Source organism: Lontra canadensis, unplaced genomic scaffold, assembly GCF_010015895.1.
Source record: "Lontra canadensis isolate GAN:19392208 unplaced genomic scaffold, GSC_riverotter_1.0 scaffold19, whole genome shotgun sequence".
NCBI classification, from domain to species: domain Eukaryota; kingdom Metazoa; phylum Chordata; class Mammalia; order Carnivora; family Mustelidae; genus Lontra; species Lontra canadensis.
Window position 1 is genome coordinate 23402843 of NW_022631013.1, and position 21509 is coordinate 23424351.

At 46.5% G+C, this 21509-nt stretch overlaps 1 protein-coding gene across 1 annotated transcript; it reads right to left on the reverse strand.

Annotated features, from left to right (window-relative positions):
* Positions 1 to 19293: 19293 nt before the first annotated feature.
* ACTL7B (actin like 7B) lies at positions 19294 to 20703 on the reverse strand. The gene has a single exon (XM_032860802.1). It carries the CDS (start codon positions 20639 to 20641, stop codon positions 19388 to 19390), a length of 1254 nt encoding a protein of 417 aa, XP_032716693.1. The 5' UTR covers positions 20642 to 20703; the 3' UTR covers positions 19294 to 19387.
* Positions 20704 to 21509: the final 806 nt, after the last annotated feature.

Here is a 21509-nt window from a genome sequence, read left to right on the forward strand (position 1 = left end):
AACAGGTTTAATATTTCTGTACTAAAGGTAAAAACAGTCAAAACCAAATGACATACTGGGAAAAATCAGAGCTCAAATGATAAAGAATATCCCTATTTTATGCAATGTTCTTAAAAGCCAATCAGAAGATGATTAATTCAGAACTATAAATGAAAGCTCTTCAACTCATTCATGAAACATAAATTCCAAGAACAATGAAGGTATCTTCCTCTCTTAAGAATGGCAGAGGTAATGAAAATTTAAACCAAAATAATTTTCTGTACCCGTATATTAAAATAATAATGGGGGGCACCTGGGTGGCTCAGTGGGTTAAAGCCTCTGCCTTCTGCTCAAGTCATGGTCTCAAGGTCCTGGGATCGAGCCCCGCATCGGGCTCTCTGCTCGGCGGGGATCCTGCTTCCTCCTCTCTCTCTGCCTGCCTCGCTGCCTACTTGTGATCTCTCTCTCTCTCTCTGTCAAATAAATAAATAGATGTCTTTAAAAATATATGTATTTTCTATCACTACATTGAACAGTACTAAGAAAAGCACAACTAATGTAGCCGTTCTTTCCAGGAAATGCTTTACTCCTAGAAGACTACAATACAAAACAACTAAAATTATTTACTCATCAGGACTATTACTGACCAAGGCTTGCTGCAAGATCTTTGCTTCCTTGTCCCCACTGATCCGAGGCTACTATAACATTGAAAACTAAACAATCCCAATCAATTTCACAACTGGCAAGCCTAGCCAAGTTTGCTCTTTCCTGGGATACTTTTTTCAGAGCCCTAGACATACTGGCTGCTCCCTACATTTGCTATTTATTTTTTTCCTAATAGAATTCTTTTTACAATTTAATTTTTTTTTTACTAACATATAATGTGTTATTTGTTTTGGGGTACAGGTCTGTGAATCATCAGGCTTACATGATTCACAGCACTCACCATAACGCATACCCTCCCCAATGTCAATCACCCAGCCACCCTCCCCCGAAATCCTCAGTTTGTTTCCTGATATTAAGAGTCTTTTATGGTTCATCTCCCTCCTCAGTCCCATCTTGTTTCATTTTTCCCTCCCTTCCCTCCCACACGCCCCCCCTCAATTTCCTCATATCAGAGAGATCATATGATAATTGTCTTTCTCTGATTAACATATTTTGCTTAGCATAATACCCTCTAGTTCCATCCACATTGTTGCAAATGGCTACATTTGCCATTTCTATATTCTTCAGAGCTCTCTTTTACTTTTCCTATTTGTTAATTACTTAACCTTTATTAGTTAACAATTCTTTGTAAAGTTGTTCACATTACTAGTGTGGCTTACGCTCCTAACTAGATGCTAACTGGTGTGTCTACCAACAGTGTGGGTGAGAGCCAATATTTGTTATGTGACCCTAACAAGTAGGGACTTAAAACAACACAATCTATTACCTTATATGGCCTGCAGGTCAGGAGTCCAAGAGGGATTTCACTAGACTAATCAGGGTGTCATCAGGCTGCATTTCCTTCAGGAGGCTTTAGGTAAGAATTTGTCTCCTGTTCCTGGGGTTGTTGGCAGAATTCAGCTAGCTCCTTGTGGCTGTAGTACTGAGATCTCCATGTCTTTGCTGGCAATCAACTGAGAATCATTCCCAGCATCCAGAAGCTACCACATTCCTAGATTTGTGGCCCCCTTCCTCCATCTTCAAAACCAACAATGGGGGGCTCAACTCTTCTTTCTTCTTCTACCTTATCTTTTTAACCCAGCCAGGAAAGGTTTTCCATATTGATGACTCTTTGTTTAGATTGGGACCACCCAGTTAACCTGGAATACTCTCCCCATCTTTTAACTGCATCTGTAAATCTCTTTTGTCATATAAGGTGACATTCACAGATTCTTGGAATTAGGGTGTGGACATCTTTGGGGGACAGTATTCTGCTGCCTAACACAAGGTCTTTTCCAAAAATCTTCAAAAGTGGTTGTTAATCTTTCCAATCATTGATTCATCTCCCTAAAAGAACACGAGAGAAACCTGTTGATCAAATGAAATTACTAGGCATAATGCAGTAAAGGATCAACATATTAACTGTATTGTTATCACATCCAGAATTGAACTCTTCTCCCCATCTCAAAACCGATTTTCTTCTAGTGTTCCCTACCTTAGCACCAATACTCTCCCCCTACTACCTGTCAGAAATCTCTATTTATCTCCATAACCTGTACTCGTCTCTCCTTCCCTATTGCTACTATCTTTGTGCTCATTCCTCTCATATGAGTTGCTTCCAACAACGTCCCGTTTCTACCAGTCTCCCTGTGTCCAGACTTGTTTTCTTAGAATTCATTCATATTGCAACCAGAGGGCTTGAATTACTTAGCTCTTGCTACTATAACAAAATATCATAGACCAGATAACTTAAACAACAGAAATGTCATTCTCAGAGGTCTAGACATTAGAAGCCTGAGGTGCCAGCATGGTCGGTTTCTAGTGAGGACTCTCTCCCTGGCTTGTAGAAGGCCACCATCTTGCTGGTGTTCATATGATGGGAAGAGAGGGTGAGGGCAACTTCTCTGGTATCTCTTCTTATAAGGACTCTAATCCCCACCCACATGAACTCACCTAAAATCTAATTATGTTCCAAAGGCCTTATCTCCAAACTGGGGGTTAGGACTTCAAAGTATGAATTTGGGGAAGGGACACAATGCAGTTGATAGCAGAATTTTTTTCCCCAAAAGCAAATACCTTGCTTAAAATCTTTCTATGGCCCCCCCCATGCTTTTAGGATAGAGCCCAACTACCTTGACTTTCAAGATCCTGCATCATCTCTCTCTACCTACCCCATCTTATACCACTGCCTCACATACTCTGGTTAACTGACCATCTCTGCCTCCTAGAACGCATTGCATGCTTTCTTGCCTCTGGGCCTCTGCTTCTGATACTCCCCTCTGCCTGTATTGGCTTGATCTAGTTCTTTTGCTTCTCCAGGGACCCTGCTCCAATAGCCTGGGCAGCTCCTGGTCTAGGTCTGGTGCTCCCCCTAGGTACTCCCATTGTACCCTGTGTTTCCACTTACCCCACTGCCTGTTATTCTCTGTCGTTCCTATTAAGCTAGAAGCTCTGAGAAAGAGGTATTACCTGTTCTGTTAACATTACAGTCCTCATGTCTAGCTCATTACTTCATATGTAGTAGCATACAACACATGTTTGTGTATGTTTGGATGGATGGATGGATGGATGGATGGATGGACGGATAGGTGGATGGATAAATGTGCTGCATTTGAGGTAACTGTCAGGCATCCAGGTAAAGCCACCCAGTAGACAGATCCATAGACATGGAGTTCAGGAGAGAAGTCTGGACTAGAGAAAAGCCAAGTTCAGCCAAGAACATGTCATCAGCTTTCTCTTAGAAAGGCATACTTTGAAAAGTCCTTGAGTTGTCAATACTGGGTCAGACCCTAGTTTTGAGTGTATTTATCTTTATCCTCTGGGATAATCTTTCTGCCACATCTTAATCCTAGCCCTCTGGTATTCATGATCCTGAATTTATTGCTAACTATGAGCTTTTTTCCTAGCTACTTTATTATAACGTGACCCTTTGAAGTAGTTACCCTCATTTTACAGGTGTGGAAATAGAGGCCATGAGGGTTACCCTCCTCAGTGATGATCTCAAATGTTATAGTCAGTGTTATGGATACTATGAATTGGCTCATTCCATTTCCCATCTTCCTTCCGGAGCTGCACTAATCAATACCCTAGCTAACAGACACATGTGACTCTTCAAAATTAAATTTAAATAACTAAACTTAGATAAAATTTTAAATTGACTTCTGCAATTGCCACATTTCAAGGATTCAATGACCACATGTGGGAACTGTAGATCTAGAGCTCCTTCCCATATGGGAGGTCAGAAAGCAAAAACTATACTTTCCACACTCCTTTGCAGGTTCTAGATGCAAAATTTGTTTATCAATTAAATATGCCTATAGGAGTCTGCTGAGGCAAAAATAAAATAAACATGGGGCACCTGGCTGGCTCAGTCAGTACTGCATGTGACTTGATCTCAGGGTTGTGAATTCAAGCCCCATGCTGTGCATAGAGCTTACTTTAAAAAAACAAAAACAACAAAAAATAAACACAACCATGAGGATGTCAAACTTTTCTGCAGCAGCACACTAGGGTCTGTTTAGCTTTCTACAGGTCAAAGGTAGCTGTGGCATTGGCATTGGCCTTGCCAGCAGTGCCAGCAGGTTTGTGATTCCCACTGCCTTATCTCAGCTCAAACCTACAGTGATAGGTTCTTGAACTCAATAGTTCTTAAGGCTTAAGAGGTGGTAGCTTTCCAAGTGCGTCATTTCTGTAGTGTTGTAGGTTCCTAGAGGCCCAGAACCAGAACCAGTTTCCCCGACACTCATCACTATTCTGGTGAGCAAAATTGGAGTGCCTGGGTGGCTCAGTGGGTTAAAGCCTTTGTCTTTGGCTCAGGTCATGATCCCCGGGTCCTGGGATCAAGCCCCACATTGGGCTCTCTGCTCGGCAGGGAGCCTGCTTCCCTTCCTCTCTCTGCCTGCCTCTCTGCCTACTTGTGATCTCTGTCAAATAAATAAATAAAATCTTTAAAAAAAAGATTTAATGTATTAAAATCTCTTCCTGCTTAAAATATTCAGAAAAGCTACCAAATTTTGATGACGGAACAAGGCAGACTGACAATATAGCTCTTGTGTTTCCAGATCATTCCTTTGCTTTCCAAACTCCATACATGCAATCAGTCTTCTAAGCAATTGAACTGGGTAGCTATGCACTTGATTGTCTTTTGAAATTGTTTCCCCATTTCACTCTCCTTTGAAATATGACTTCTGCCTTTCCAGATGAAACCTAATCGGTCTGTAAAAATGAAATGTGGTCAACAAGACAACCTGATTCCTTGACCTGACCCAAGCACACCAGTAGACTACAACTGCACTGCACTGTGGTAAAATACAAAGAATAGAAAGCAAATTCTTCTTCTAAGTCCACCATACTGAATGGCATAGATTTTCTTAGATAACAAGCATGTTAATGTAAATTAGTTCAATCAGCTTGCTTTCTTATTTATTCCTTTGTGAAATGAGCCAGACTGAGGAGTTGGGGAATTTGGCTGAAATGCAGAGGCGGCGGCAATCTGTAGAGAAGGAAGGGCAAAAGTATCGGGCAGAGTGGGCATGAGGCCCTGGTCGCTGGAGAATCGTCATCTCTATCATGACTCTCTTTCCTTGCTCGCTAGCCCCAGAACTCAGACAATAAATTATAAAGGTGTCTGGGAATCAGCCTGGGTATGTGTCATCATGAATCACATTGATTCTATGGTCTATGGCAAAAACATGGTCTCGGTTCCAAACAACAGGAATGTAAGTGAATTGTCAGACCACTACTATAAATTGGGTACGGCCTGTACCAGCTTCCTGCCAGCCTCTACCTGCATGAAACAACCAAGCCCATTCTACTTATTAACTTAAGACTTTAAAACCACCAAATCATAGCAAGCACTTATTTTCAGAAACACATTCTGGCTTTTTGGGAGAGGCAGCATGCCACAGAGCCTAGCACCTGGGCCTTGGAGTCACAGTGACCCAAGTTGAAATCATATTCCCATCATATAGTAACTGCATGATCTTGGGCAAGTGACGTGAGTCTGTTTTCTCACATATAAAAAGGGGGGAGGGACCCTATTCACAGGATTTTTATGAGAGATTTATATGAGACAGCTGATTTGCTTACATAGGAAAACTGTCAGAAAAGGAAAAGTGATAGATAATAGTTTCCCAGAGAAACCCCACGCCCAGTCTAGTAATTTTCCAAAAGGGTGGGACTTCTACCAGCTCTGGCCTAGAGTCCTTCCAGTTTTGTTCAAAATATCTCCCATTTCCTATTGTGCTCTCCCCAATAAAGTTAAAGGATAAACTTACACATCCAAAAGATCCCCAAAATATAGTAGTTTAGAGGAGATTTCTGTCACTAAGGGCCCTGTGGTCCAGGTTGGTGAGTGGTTTCTCTTCATGTGGCCATTCAGGAACCCAGGTTCCCTCCATCCTACTGCTCTGCCATCACCCATCAAAGGCATCATCCTGGTCTGCATGGACAAGGCTAGGTCACAGGCACGTTCATGTTCCAGCTCAAGGGAAGAGAGGAGGGAGTGCGGCAGCAGGACACTGGTTTGTAAGTTGAAGATGACCCCAGAAGTTGCATGTGACACCTCCACTCCCACCTCGTGGGCCTGAGCTCAGTCACACAGCCACACTTAGGTGTGAGAGAGGCTGGAACGCAGTCTCCAACTGCAACCCATGTCCCCGACTACAAATCCTATCGAAGAAGTGAAACGTTTTGCTTGACAACTATTATTCTCTGCCACAGCCTTCTTCCTGCTTCTTCAACAACACTTGTCTTGTTCTTGGTCTAGCTGTGAGCCTTTGCCATTTACTAAATCGGACCTCGCTTAGGGGAAGCTTCCTCGAGGCCCTCAGACCCTCTGGTGAGCTATAATTGGCCCTTTGGGCTAACTCTGATGAAAAGCTGGCGCCCGGAAAGGGAGCCCTGGGAGCTCAGTCGAGGGTGAGGGTTCTTCCCAAAGCACCATCCAGTTGTTTTCTGAAGATCAGACTTTGATATGAGGGGCCTTTCCCCCCAGCAGGGTGTGAGACACTGGCTTGGCTGTTACTGGAGGTGACTCATTCCTGCTCTTTGTACAGAGAGCAAAACGACATTGTTTCTGCCAGGAGTGTGCTCCTGTGGCACCCACAGACCAGTCTGTTCCTCTCTGACTCTCAAAGGATTATAAAGTACACAGTGTGAAGGCTTCGATGTGCCGAGCTGCACGTAGCTCAAGGAGACACTCTCAGGGTGTGGAGAGAGCGCACGACCAAACGCCAGGATCTCACGATGGCCTCAGCTCCTGTACTCGCCAGCCATGTGTCCTTGGCCAAGCTGCTTCCCAACCCTGGGCCTCTGTTTTCTCATCTAAAAGTATTTGACCAGATCATTTCTAGAGTCTTTGTTCCAATCCCCCAGTCGTCCATGACCTTTTCTTGTCTGTTTCTTATTTGGAACCCCTCAGCAGTAGTTCCTAAGGGAAAAGATACCTCTTTCCTTCTCCTTCATTTATCCTCTGTCCATTACCTGAAGTGGGGAAAATCCAAGGTCTCCCAAGAGCCTTGCCCTGTGCACTTCCTGGGCACCAGGACCTACGGCTGGCCTTTTGCTGGGGCCAATCCCAGCCAGATGTCAAAGCAATGTTAATATAGTGTTGACTACTGTCCCTACAATCCAAGTCTGCAGAGAGATTCGGGTAGACAGCAGGCACTGGGAGAAATGAAAAAATGTATGTAGTAGTTGAACAGTATTTTCTCCCGAAGCTGAGATTCTGTGGACACACCCAAGCACAGAGATGTCTTAGGGTATAAACACTTGTTTCACAAGGTAACATGACCAAAGCCACAGATCTCCACAAAACCAATCTCGTAACTACAGAAAGAACAAAATGTAAATGGAAGTCCCTTTTGCAGGCTCTCACATGGCTGCCCAAACTCCTAGTTTTCCTCCTTTCCGTAAAAATAAATTTCATTTGAACAGGTAGCATGTTTGGTTGGAGGAAAACTCAAAGGGGCAGGAAGGGTGTAGAGTAAAAAGCAAGTTTTCTTCCCACCATTTCTAGGGACCTCAGCTTTCACCGGAGCCATCCTTTCCCAGACAGCACATGTCCATTCACACATAAACTAAATCCAACAGGTCTCTGAGCCTCACTTTTCTCATCTAAAAAATGAGAATAATGTTCAACACACACCCCCTTTCTTCTAGGCTATTTGTGCAGACAGAATGTCACAGGGAAGGTGCTGTGTAGCCGAAAACAGCTGCACAGTTGTTACAGATGCTGCTAATGTCGGTACTACTACCAACAAACAGCAATTCTAACTTAGTGATAGAGAAATAGACAACCTGTATCTAATTTGATTTTTCAATAGTTTTATTTTTTTAAAGATTTTATTTATTTGACAGACAGAGATCACAAGTAGGCAGAGAGGCAGGCAGAGAGAGAGGAGGAAGCAGGCTCCCCACTGAGCAGAGAGCCTGATGTGGGGCTCGATCCCAGAACCCTGGGATCATGACCTGAGATGAAGGCAGAGGCTTAACCCACTGAGCCACCCAGGCGCCCCATGGTTTTTCAATAGTTTTAAATAGTGAAAGCTACTAATTTCTTCCTAAGAACAGCATGCCATTTGGCAACCTAAGGACCAGGCCGAAGTGAAAGTCCCAACAAAGACAGAGAAGGAACTGAGAAGGTGAGACACGCCAGGCATTCCCTGATAACCAGGAAGAGGGTACCAAGAAGAGCAGAGGGCAAGTATCCACTGGAGACAGGAATGATATGACCTAGATACTGCCCTGAAGGACGCCCCTGTGGAAACCCCAATCCGCCATGACCCAGGCCAATGTCAGGAAGCTCACCCGACATTGCCAGATGGCAGTTTTTACACTTTTTTTTTTTTTAACCATTTCACCAGTTTAGGAAAGTAAGACCCAAGCCAATGCCCAGGGGTAATGCTTATGGCTTCCTATGGCTTACACACCCTCAAGTCAGTGCTGAATCTAGCCATTTCCCCAAGACTTGGGCCAGCAGGAAGGTTTCTCCTTGGTTTCAAAAGGGAAAAAGGAACAGACTAAAAAAATATTCTCCTACTTCTATGTTCCCCTTCCCCAATCTCTGAAGATTCATTTGGTAAATTGCTTTCAATTTATTGAGCCAGAACTTTCAAAACTTAATTTACTTGGGAACCAGCACATGTAAACAGAGATTAAAGTGGCTGGAACAATGTCCTTAGAGGTGGAAAGATGGTGGCTGGTTCACACAAAACTTCAAATTCATGGAGGAGCATTAGAAAACCTGCCAGATGGCCGACAGCGAGACTGGTCCCTTGCTCCCCAATCCCTCTAGGAGGTAGAAGACCTTGAATCACTTGGTCTCTATTTATACACACATAGTTGATCAATCAAGAAATTTGTCTTAACCCAAAAAGTACACCAGTGATCAAGACATTTCCAGTTGCATATATGGACTTTTTCACATAAAATTGACTCAGTTCTCTGATCTATTTGAAATAATCTAAGACTTCATTTTACAAATGTTCCCCTAGTTTAATTAAATTTCTAATGAGCACATAAAAGATGGTGGCTTCCTTCTCCTTAACACTGACATTCTCTTCATTTTGTGCAAGTCTGAGACTTGAGTGTTTTTAACCTACCTTTGTAATCAAACACAGGCATTAGGAGGAATTCCATATTCAGGAATGGGATGCCACATGTCCTAGTTTGTTCTTGGCCCTGATGTCTCTATCTTCTGGCTACTTGCTAAGCAAAACTCATTTCAAACAAGTGCTTCCTTATTCTCCACTGGTGTTTCTCCCTCTCACACTTAGTTTCATCTATATTGGCAAAATGAATTCAAGAATTCAGACTGTTGTTACCAGATAATTCAATCAAAACTGTTCTAGTGGGATTTTATTTATTTATGTCTCTTGGAAGTGTAAATAGGAGCTGACTTTTTCACTTAAATTACCCAGATAATTAGCCCATGACCAGGCGAGTTTTGCTGCAACAGTCTGTTTATACTCCTAACACCAAGAGCGTTATTATTTACCTCGATGAGCCTCAGGCTCCTTCTCTCTGTAAAGTCAAAATCACAACCCCTACATGGTCAGCTTGTTGACGAGACTAAAGGAGACTATAAATACAAGGACGGCTGCCTCCAGCAGGTATCCTGTACATATTTAAAAACACACACATTTGTGCGTTTGTACAACACACACTGTACGTTAATCAGAACACTTACACTGCTCTTTACAATTTATGAAATACTTACCCACATTTTCTCTTCAATCTTCAGAAAAGCATGGGAAGAACAGGTAGCCACCATTTTATAAATGAAAGAACCAGAGGTTAACTAATGTTAAATGGCTTTCCCAAAACCACGTAGCTGGTCTGAGTTGATCTGTGTAACCCCTTACCTTTCCACGGCCTCTACGCTGAGACTCCGTGCTCCACACAGCGGACTAAGGTACTGGTTCTCAAACTTGGCTGCACACTGGAACCACCTGGAAAACTTAAAAATTAATGCTACTACCCCATCCCACCCACAGAGATTTTGATTTAAAGTGTAGCCTTGATATGAGGATACATTTCTTTTCTCAGTTATCTCTTCATTTTCAATTAATTTTTTTTATTGTGAGATATTTGTAAATTCATGTGCAGCTGTGAGAAATAATGTAGATCGATCCCGTGTAGCTTTTAGTCAGTTTCCCCCAATAGTAACACCTCGCAAGACTGCAGTGTAATACCCTGACCATAATACTGGCACTCGCGCATCGTCAAGATGCAGAACAGTGTCACCACCATGAGGATGTCTTGAATTTTCCTTTTATAGCGCAGCCAACTCCCACTACCCAGCGTAACCTCTGGTAATTGCTCATCTATTCTCTGTTTCTGTCATTTTGTCATTTCAAGAATGTTGGATAAATGGAATCAAGCAGTCTGTGGCAATTTAGGATTGGCTCTTTTCACTCAGCAAAACTCCCTGAAGACTCATCATCCAAGTAGTTTCATGTTTTAATAGTTCTTTTTTTTTTAATTGCCGAGTGGTACTCAATGGTACGGATGTGCCAGTTTACTCAACTGTTGAGAGACATCTGAGTTGTCTCGAGTTTCTGACAATTATGAATAGAGTTGTCATGCACACTCAGGTACAGGTTTTTGTCTGGAGACGAGTTTTGATGTCTCTGAGATCAATGCCAAAGTACAGTTGCTGGGTGGTATGGCAGCTGCATGTTTAGTTTTATAAGAACCTGCCCAAGTATTTTTAGAGAGACTGAACTGTTCTACATTCCCATCAGCAATGCACAAGTGATCAAGTTTTTGACACCATTTTTTCTTGAACGCCAATCTGGTAGGACGGTGATAATTTTTGTGGTTTTAAAATTTGCATTTATTTCCCTAATGGCTAGTGACTCACCCTAGTGAATATCTTTTCATGTGCTCATCTACCAACTGCATATCATTTTTAGTGAAATGTCTGTTCATGTCTTATGTCCAATTTTTAATTGGATTGTTTGTTTCTAAATGTTCAGTTTTGAGAATTCTTTGTATATTCTAGATACTAGTCCTTTGCTGGATGTATGGTTTGCCAATATTTTCTCCTGGCCCATAGACTGTCTCTTGTTTTATTTTTTAATTAACAGACTATTTTCTTCATTAAATTATTTTTAAACAGGTTTAGATTTACAGAAAAATGAGCAGATAGCACAGAAAGTTTCCACATACCATACCCCCCATCCGCCCATAAATTTGCCCTATTATTACATTTTGCAGTAGTATGGCACATTTCTCATTATTAATGAGCCAATACTGACACATTATTATTGAAGTCCATAGTTTTTATCACTGAATAACGTTCCACTGTATAGATGTACCACCATTTATCCATTAACCTAAGGACATCTCCATTCCCTCCAGTTTTGGGCAATTATGAATAAAGCTGCTGTAAATATCTGTGTGTAAGTTTTCTGTGGAGCTGAATTTTCAGTTCAATTGGGCAAATATCCAGGAGCGTGATTTTTTTTAATCATTTTTTAAATTTATTTTCAACGTAACAGTATTCATTGTTTTTTGTACCACACCCAGTGCTTCATGCAATCTGTGCCCTCTCTAATACCCACCACCTGGTTCCCCCAACCTCCCACCCCCCACCTCTTCAAACCCTTCAGATTGTTTTTCAGAGTCCATAGTCTCTCATTGTTCACCTCCCCTTCCAATTTCCCCCAACTCCCTTCTCCTAACTCCCCATGTCCTCCATGCTATTTATTATGTTCCACAAATCAGTGAAACCATATGATAATTGACTCTCTCTGCTTGACTTATTTCACTCAGCATAATCTCTTCCAGTCCCGTCCATGTTGCTACAAAAGTTGGGTATTCATCCTTTCTGATGGAGGCATAATACTCCATAGTGTATATGGACCACATCTTCCTTATCCATTCGTCCATTGAAGGGCATCTTGGTTCTTTCCACAGTTTGGCAGGAGCGTGATTTTTAGATCATATAAGAATATGTTTATCTTGGTTAAAACAAAACAAAACACCTCTCAAATGGCTTTTAAAAGTGGATGCACCATTTTGTATCTTTTATATAGGATTGAATACACTTTCACATGCTTATTTGCCATCTGTATATCTTCTTTGGTGAAGTGTTCATTCAGATCTGTTGCCCATTTTTTTTTTAATTTTATTTTTTATAAACATCTATTTTTTTCCCCAGGGGTACAGGTCTGTGAATCGCCAGGTTTACACACTTCACTGCACTCACCATAGCACATACCCTCCCCAATGTCCATAATAACCCCACCCCCCCAACCCCCCCTCCCCCCAGCAACCCTCAGTTTGTTTTGTGAGATTAAGAGTCACTTATGGTTTATCTCCCTCCCAATCCCATCTTGCTTCATTTACTCTTCTCCTATCCCCTTAACCCCCATGTTGCATCTCCTCTCCCTCATATCAGGGAGATCATATGATAGTTGTCTTTCTCCGATTGACTTATTTCGCTAAGCATGATACCCTCTAGTTCCATCCACGTCGTCGCAAATGGCAAGATTTCATTTCTTTTGATGGCTGCATAGTATTCCTTTGTGTATATATACCACATCTTCTTTATCCATTCGTCTGTTGATGGACATCTAGGTTCTTTCCATAGTTTGGCTATTGTAGACATTGCTGCTATAAACATTCGGGTGCACGTGCCCCTTCGGATCACTACGTTTGTATCTTTAGGGTAAATACCCAGCAGTGCAATTGCTGGGTCATAGGGTAGTTCTATTTTCAACATTTTGAGGAACCTCCATGCTGTTTTCCAGAGTGGTTGCACCAGCTTGCATTCCCACCAACAGTGTAGGAGGGTTCCCCTTTCTCTGCATCCTCGCCAGCATCTGTCATTTCCTGACTTGTTAATTTTAGCCATTCTGACTGGTGTGAGGTGGTATCTCATTGTGGTTTTGATTTGTATTTCCCTGATGCCGAGTGATGTGGAGCACTTTTTCATGTGTTGCCCATTTTTTAACTGGGTTTTGTTTTCTTATTGCTGTGTGTTAAGAGTTCTTCCAATACAAATCCTTTATGGGATATGTTTTGCAAATATTTTCTTCCACTCTGAGTCTTGTCTTTTAATTCTCTGAACAGTTTTTTTCATAGAGCAGAAGTTTTTCATTGTAATACAATCTAAGTGATCAACAGTTTCTCTCACGCATTTGCTGGTGTTATACCTGAAATTCTATCACCAAGCCAAAGGTCACCTAGTTTCCTCCTACATTGTCTTTTAGAAGTTCTGCACGTTTGTGTTCTACATTTAGGTCTATGATCCACTTTGAGTTAAATTTTATGGAAGGTAAAGTCTGTCTAGATCTTTTTTTTTTTTTTAAAAGGATTTCCAATTGTTCTACCTCCATTTATTAAAAAGGTTATCCTTTCTCAATTGAATTGCTCATACTCTTTCGCCAGCAACTGACTATATATTTTTGTATGGATCTATCTTGGAGCTCTCTGTATGGCTTCCATTGATCACCAAGACTGCACTGTCCTCATTATTGTAGCTTTACAGTAAGTGTTTGAGTCAGATGTCAGTCTTCAAACTGTCTTTCTTCTTCCTCGCTGTTGTGGTGGCTGTTTTGAGTCTTTTGTTTTTCCATATAAACTTTAGAATCAGTTTGGCAAAATCCACAAATCACTTGCCTCCAAGTGGAGGTAGAAGATTAGCTCCTCACCAGGCCCCATTAATAGCAGAGGAGGAGCAGGAAGGAGGTAATTGCCAGCTAGCCCCACCTCTCACCTCACTGCCGCTGGGTGGGGGTGAAGGTACAGCTTCACACTGGATCACACACACACACACACACACACACACACACACACACACACCCTGACTTGGGAAATCTGAGGATGGCCCTCACTTCCATGGGGCAGAGGGTAGGGTGGGAGACCAACTCCTTATTCATTCACCTGCCCTGAAACCCAGTCTGTGTGTGTTCTTCGATTTTGTCTGTTTGGCAAACGTTCATCACAGGACCAATTATATTAACTACATTTTCTTTAGAGATCCTGCAGAGTACTGGAAAGGAAGCACAACAAAAACTCAAGCAACAGAAATGAAGGAGTCTAGCAGCAATAAATGCAGCATACCTTTCCCCGGACACCTTCTCCATGTCAGACCCAAGCCTCCACCAGGACTCAGAGATGGAAAAGACACAGCCTGTCCTTTCCACCAAGTTGTACATACACACACACACACACACACACACACACACACACAAAAGCCATGGCAGACCTGCAAACTCACAGCACTGCAAAGGGGTTCAGGGAGGAAGCTCCCTGCCCAATGTGTCGGGGAACGCCTTCCAAGGGAGCGGACAGGGGGCTGTGCCTTGGAGGAAGACTGGGTCTTAAACAGGTAATGAGAAACGTTATGACCCAAAGGAGCAGCATCTCAGACACCCAGCACCTTCAGCTGTCCCACGCTTGGCCACAGCTTCTGACTGACTTCTGAACACTGACGCTGTGCTTACTACGTGCCCTGCACTCTTCTGAGCAGCATCTTTAACATGAGGGTCTCCTAGAATTACCAGGGGGAACTTCTTGCTTGCAGGCCCCAAGGGGCTTCCCCATATCTACTGATTCAATCTAGGAGGATGGTCCACACCAGTTTTGTTATTTGTTTTTTGGAACTAGCTCCCTAGACAGTTCTGCCCACCATTTCTCTCCCACCTTCCTGCTTCCCCCCCTTAAACAAACTCTCTGTGGTGGGCCGGGGACCCTGATCTGTAACACCTGCTGATTTCTGTGGGGGCCAATACACCCACCAGGTCCAATTCAAGCCACCAACACAAATCAACAATTTAGTTTGGCTAGCAAAATTCCTGACTAGTCTAACAATGGGCTCTCACAGCCCATCCTAAGAGCTAACTCCAGCATAACCAAGGGCCCGCACTCCCTCTCCCCACGGGTTAAGAAATACTGCATTCCAGGAAAATGTAGGACCAAACAAAAAAACCACCTAATGTCAAGTAGAACACCATTAATAGTTTGTATTGTAATAAAGTTCATTGCCGGAGCACCTGGGTGGCTCAGTCCATTAAGTGACTGCCTTCGCCTCAGGTCACGATCTGGGCTAGGGTCCTGGGATTGAGTCTCCCGTCAGTCTCCCTGGTCAACAGAGAGCCTGCTGCTCCCTCTCCCTCTCCCTCAGCCCTTCCCCCTGTTCATGTTCTCTCTCTATCAAATAAATAAGTAAATAAAATCTTAAAAAAAAAAACCCAGTATATTGCTTAATAAGCCCATCTTAGGCAGAAAACTCTTAACGCAAACTTGGTAATAACCACTGGGGACAAAAGATCAGGCTGCCCAGACAGGCAGTGAGCATGAGAGACCACCTGCTGTATCCAAAGAGTAGAATTTTACCACGTGAGGTCACTCTAGTACTTGTTGATTTATGCCTCTGGCTATCTCAGGCAAGAGAATTCCCTCCCTCACTAAAAGATCAGCATTCTTCACTTTCGTACCTCATCATGAAATTCCATCATATTTGCTGTTGTTCATTACTTTGTATGTGTTGTTCACTACTTGAAACAGTTTTTATGACTTTTTTTTTCTTTGGTTAAAGAAATTGGTAATTTACAGGAGGGTAGGAAACAAAGGCAAAGGAGGCATTTTGGAATCACAAAGCTTCCATTTAACACAAGACTGATTAATCAGGCAGGTGAATTTGGACAAGATTTTGTAATCTCTCCAGCCTCTAGTGTCCTCATCTGTGAAATGGGGTAAATACTTGTAACTTCTACCTCATAGGCTGGGAGTAAGTTATCTCCGTCAGGAGTCGCGACCAGCACTGGGGTTGCAGAAAGCTAAAATAAGAAAGTCAAAGTTCCTGCTTTTAAGGAGCTCCACCTTTAACCTCGGGGACAAATATGGACACCAAATAATATAGGACACTGGCCAGTAAACACTCTTAGGTTTCTGCATTTCAGCATTGTGTGTTAGCCTGACACTCTCTTAAATCTTAAGAAAAAGTCATGTGTGGTAGCCGATTTGATGGGAAATAAAGTGTTGGTCCTAAAATTTCCATTGTAAGAGCCCTCTCCAACCCCTCCTCCCGCAAACCAGCCTGGAGGAGTACCACTACCCAGAAGGAAACTGAAGCGGAGCGCTCCGGGTCCCACGTGCCAGAGGCGCAGGGCGAGAGCGTCGGTCATGGAAACAGCCTGCCGGTAGAGGGCGCTCCGGGCCCGGGCGCATTCTGAGCTCACTTTCCCATCAGGGCACCCCGCGTCTGGGTCCTGCGCTCAGGCCGGCCCAGCTTCAGTTTGCTTCCTGGTGACAAACGTTGACGCAGCAGTTCCAGGCCACACCAATGGCATGTCAAGCTTCCCAGCGAACGGCCTGTGACGGCTCGGGCACCCTGAGTCCCATGCTCACTCTAGCCCGGCAGACAGATGGCGGCTCTGATTGGCTTCGCTCCTTGGCTCTGGAGAAGAGGTCCGCCCTCGGCCGCACGTGATGCCCAGGCAGAAGACGGATGTTGTGGGCAAGGGTTGAGGGGGAATCGGAGGCATCAACTACCTGTTCCACCTGGGGCATCGTAGCTAGACCTGGGCGTGACCGCGCATTCGGGGTTGGAGGCGGAGCTCATGAGCAGGTCTACATGCACTCGTCTTCCCTGTACGAGCACTGCTTTCACGGAGAGTGAGCCCTTCAGCTCTGAGAAATTCATACTCAGAGGCTGACCATTCTGCTCACCCTCTACCTGTGCACACGGGAGGGGGGCTGTGCTCCCAGGGGCCATTCATTACCGCCCCCTCCCCATCCTGTTTTGTCTCACACGCTTCAGTGGTAGATCCTCCCCTACGTGGCATTTCCAAGTCCCCATTCTCTACCTGTCCTGCAGGACAGGAGGCCACCCTCACCCACCAGGAGCACCTTGCAAGCTTCAGGCCGCAACCTTCCTGCCCTGCATCCGCTTTCCTTCTTCCAGAATCAGGCAGAAACCTCTGGCCTCCTGCAGTCCCTCTACCATTCTCACTTGCAGTGTGATGAGACATCAACATCTTCTCCTATCACTATAATGTAGTCCTAGGAGGGAGAGGAGACAAGCGCACGTTTGGATGGTCATTTTGAGCAGGAAATCGCTAACTCGTAGTATTCCACCAAAATTAAATCTCCTGTTGCGTCTGTGATGGGCTTGGATAAATTCCTGCCAAGGAGGAAGTGTTTCTACAGCCTCTGCCACAGAGAGGAGGAGAGGACCAGGCGAGGAGAGCAGTGGGACAGTGATCGCGGAAAGGGAAGTTGGAGCACAAGCAGTCTAAGCAAATGATGCAGCAGTAGCACGTACGTGTGAAGAGATCAGGGTGGGAGAAACTGGCACAACCTGCAGCATGCAAGTCCCACTGGAAGAATTCGCATTCCAGAAAACACCCAGACACCGTGCCGGCCAAACGAAATGTGCCTCCTGGCACCATCAACCTGCAGCCCCCAGTCCACAATCACCTTCCCCACAGGAAAGAGCAGAGGTCCCTGTCTAGCACCATGGCCCTGCCAGTCCCCATCCCCCAGGGACTCCCACCCTGGGCTAGAGACCCAGTTCTGGGCAAAGGGGAGGGACTAAATGGCCAGCCACTAGGAAATGAAGGCCACAGGCGGTGGCCTCCAGCACGGGCCTGGGACAGATGCAGTCCTGCAGGGTGCCGCAGATCAGGACTCCTAAGGTAAGAGGCAGCTCAGCACCATCCGGTAGCTCATCAAATTCCACAGCTCATGAGTATCTGATCCCACAGACGCTTGGTCATGGTCTCCATCAGCAGAGGGGAGCTGGAGAAAGAGGAAGTAGCCACCCTCCTCTCGGCAGATCGTCATCCCTGAGCTGAAATCTCACAGGACGCACCAGCTTCTCCCTTAGCCCTGAAGCCACCAAATGGCCACCATGCCCAGCACTTTTCTACTTACAGCTTTCCAATACTACCTCCACCTTCCCACCCCCAGAAACACGGAGCTCTGGCCTCATCTCCTTACCAACATGAGTGACCACCATGTGTGATCCCGAGGGAAGGGCCACATTCTGGTCATACTTGCTATTAAAAAGCACTGCTAAAAACTCAGTGTTTGTCCCACCCCGGCCCCCGCCAGTCCCCTTGGTCAATTCATATGTTGAAAACCTAATGCTCAAGGTAAGGGTATGAGGTGGGGCTTTGGAGAAGTTGACTGGGTCATAAGGGCAGCCCTCATAAATGGAGTAGTGCCTTCATACAAAGGCCTCAGAGTTCCCTATCCCTTAGGCCAAGTGAGAACACAGCAATGTGCCGGCAGTCTGCAACCCAGAAGAGGGCTTTCACCAGAACCCAGCCACGCTAGCAACCTGGGCTTGGACTCCCACAGCCTCCGGAAATAAATTTCTGTCGTTCAGAAGTCACCTGGTCTGTGGTCTTGTGTTAGAGCAGCCCACCCTAAAGCAACCATGTTTACCTTTCTAGAAGTAATCATGGCCTGGGCCTGACGACTTGGGCTCAACGACTGACATAGGCCCCTCTCTCCTGGTCCTCAGTTTCCCTGTGTCTGTAGCAAGCAGAGAACCACGCGGTTCCCAAAGGGCTTTCTGGTTTCCTTTGGCATCCTCTGGATTCAGTGGCTTGGCTTTGCCAGTGCAAACACAGCTGCCATCTGGGCTGGGGATGGCAGGGGGAGGGCCCCTGATAGGCAGAAATGGCGGCTCCCAATCAGAGCACACACAATCGGGACGCACACCCACGGGCTGCACCTTTGGAAAGGGCTGGTTGTGGGGGTGGGGGTTAGTGAGAGCGTCTGGGGAGCTCCAGCAAGCAGCTGCGGGCAGCAGGGAGAAGATGGGTGACGACCAGAGCTAGAAACGGGAGACCGAAGTCTGACACCTGGCTAAGCCTCCCACGCACCACTGAACTAGGGGTCCCAAGCTAGCCCCTTCACGTGAGCCTTGGTCTGCCTCCTGGCCCATGCGTGAGCAAGCAATATGCCTGTCGAGTGGGGTCTCGAACTCGGGGGAGCTAATGGAACACTCCGGGCTCTGAGACGATGTCGCCCTCATGATGGGGGGTGTGGGGCACGGGTCGGTGAGCCACCGCGCACCCCCTCCCCGCAGCCCACTGGGTACTCTTGACCCTGAAGAGCAAAAGGTGCTGAGATCTTTGAGTCCAAATCCCCACACCCCACCTGCTGCCAGGCGAGAGCAAGAAACGCAGACTAGACCAGAACCACTGCATTTGAAGTTTTATGAGAAATTCTGTAAATGCGCAGAGTGGCCGGAGGCCGCGTGCCCACCAGGCCCCGCCCGCCGGGACCCGGGCGCTCAGCACTTGCTGTAGACAGCCGCGCTGCCCCTCTCCTCGAACTCCTCCTTGCTGACCCAGAGCTGCTGGAAGGCCTGCAGGGAGGCCAGGATGGAGCCGCCGGTCCACACGGAGGTCTTCCTCTCGGGAGCAGCAGCCACCACGGGGCTGTCCCCGGGGCAGAGGAGGCTCAGCTCCCTCTGGAAGCGCTCGGGGAAGCCATCCAGCATGGTACCGCCGCCACACAGCAGCACGTTGGCGGCCATCTCCTCCTTGAAGCCCGCCTCCCGGCAGTGGTCCAGGCAGGCGGCTGTGAGCTCGGGGAGGCCGGGATGGTTGCTGCCCACCAGGCTGGGCTTGAAGAGCATCTCGGCGCACTGGAACCGCTCCTGGCCGATGGTGATGAGCTTGCCATCCGGGAGCTCGTAGTCCACGCGCATGTCCTCCAGGCACAGGTCGAGCTCCTGCTCGGGCACGAGTGCAGAGTAGCAGCACTTCTTCTTGATGTGCTCGATGATGTGCAGGTGGTCGTCCGTGAACTTGTGGCCGGCCTCGTTGAGCAGCTGCAGCAGGTAGTTGGTGAGGTCGCTCCCGGCGTAGTCGGCGCGGCTGGTCAGGCCCGGCAGCACGTCGCCCTCCGAGATGGGCACCACGTGCGACACGCCGTGCCCGCTCTCCACCACCAGGCCCGAGGTCTTGCCGTACGAGTAGATGGACAGGAGCGACTGGGACGTCACATGCATGGCAGGGATGCCGAAGGTCTCGAACATGAGCTCCGCGTACTTCTCCCGGTTGCTGCTGGGGCTGAGCGGGGGGTCGGAGACCAGCACCGCATGCTCCTCAGGGAGGATCTTCATGGCCGTGTGGAAGACGTACTCCCAGATGCTCTGGACGCAGTCCCAGTCCACCACGATGCCGTATTTGAGCGGGTTCATCAGCTTCAGGGGCGCCTCCGTGTTGAGCAGCTCGTGGCCCACATAGGTCTCCTTGCGGGTGTCGCCAGCATCAGCCGCCTCCGAGTAGCGCTTGCCCACGGTGGAGGAGATGAAGTAGGTGGGCCTGGGCTCGCCGGCATAGCCGCACTTACAGTACTGGGAGCCCAGGTCAATGATGAGGGCCTTGATCTTGCGCACCTTCTTGGGCTTCATCTTCAGCGGGGTGACCAGACCTGTGTCCCGGATGCCAGCATCGGAACCTGGCAGCGTTCCTGCCTCTCCAGGATCACCCTGAGCCGTGCCCAGGGGCATGGGGCTAGGGCTGCTCCTCGTCGCCATCTTCCTTCTTGGCTCACCTTTCTCACATCCACATCCTAGAGCTCCGTGGGGGAGAAATAAGTCAGTCCCCCTCCAGCAGGGCCTTGGCAACCTCTCAGTATTTGTGATGTCACTGAGGGCCGGTCCATTCTGGCAGCCTGGGGAGGGCTTGGCCTCGGCAGGCCCTTGATCTGCCACCCCCACCGCTGTCCACCTAACTTGACTTTGCTCTAAGACATAGCAGGCGGCCAGCAGTTTTAGAAACCCAGGCACACTGGGGTGTCAGGTTTCTGCCCCCTCCCCTTCCACCCCTGCTTCTAATACCCTGTGCACTGACTGAACACCTTTCCTTTCTCTGCTTCTTGGCTGAGAGGATAATAAATATTTGAGCCCCTACAGTAAGCCAGGCACTGTACCAAGTACCACACATATATTATTCCCTAGAATCCTGAGAGGTATAGGCTGAGCTGAGGAAATGAAGGTTCAGAATTCAAATGACTTGCTCAGGAGCAAACAGCTCTTGAAATGTTTGTATTTTTATTCAAGTTCATTCAACTGTGTGCACCAGATCTTAGAGCGTGAAGGCTCCAACAGTACCCTCATCCCTTCATTCAGCATTTACTGGGGCTGGTGGCAGGTCCAGCGCAGGACAGCTTGCCAGCGACAGACGCCAGAAGCCTGGCCACAGCAGCATCCCCTCTAGGTGGGAAGGAGACAGAACGGATGCAGACAAGTTTGTAGGTAGAAGTCTACTGGGAGAACAAAGGGGCACGAAGGAGTGATTACTGGAGGGAAGGAGTCAGCAGGTTCTAGAGAGAGGTGATCCTAAGTCAACTACCATGTGGGTATTTGTCAAGTAGCTAGGAGGAGGGGACGGCATCCCAAGCAA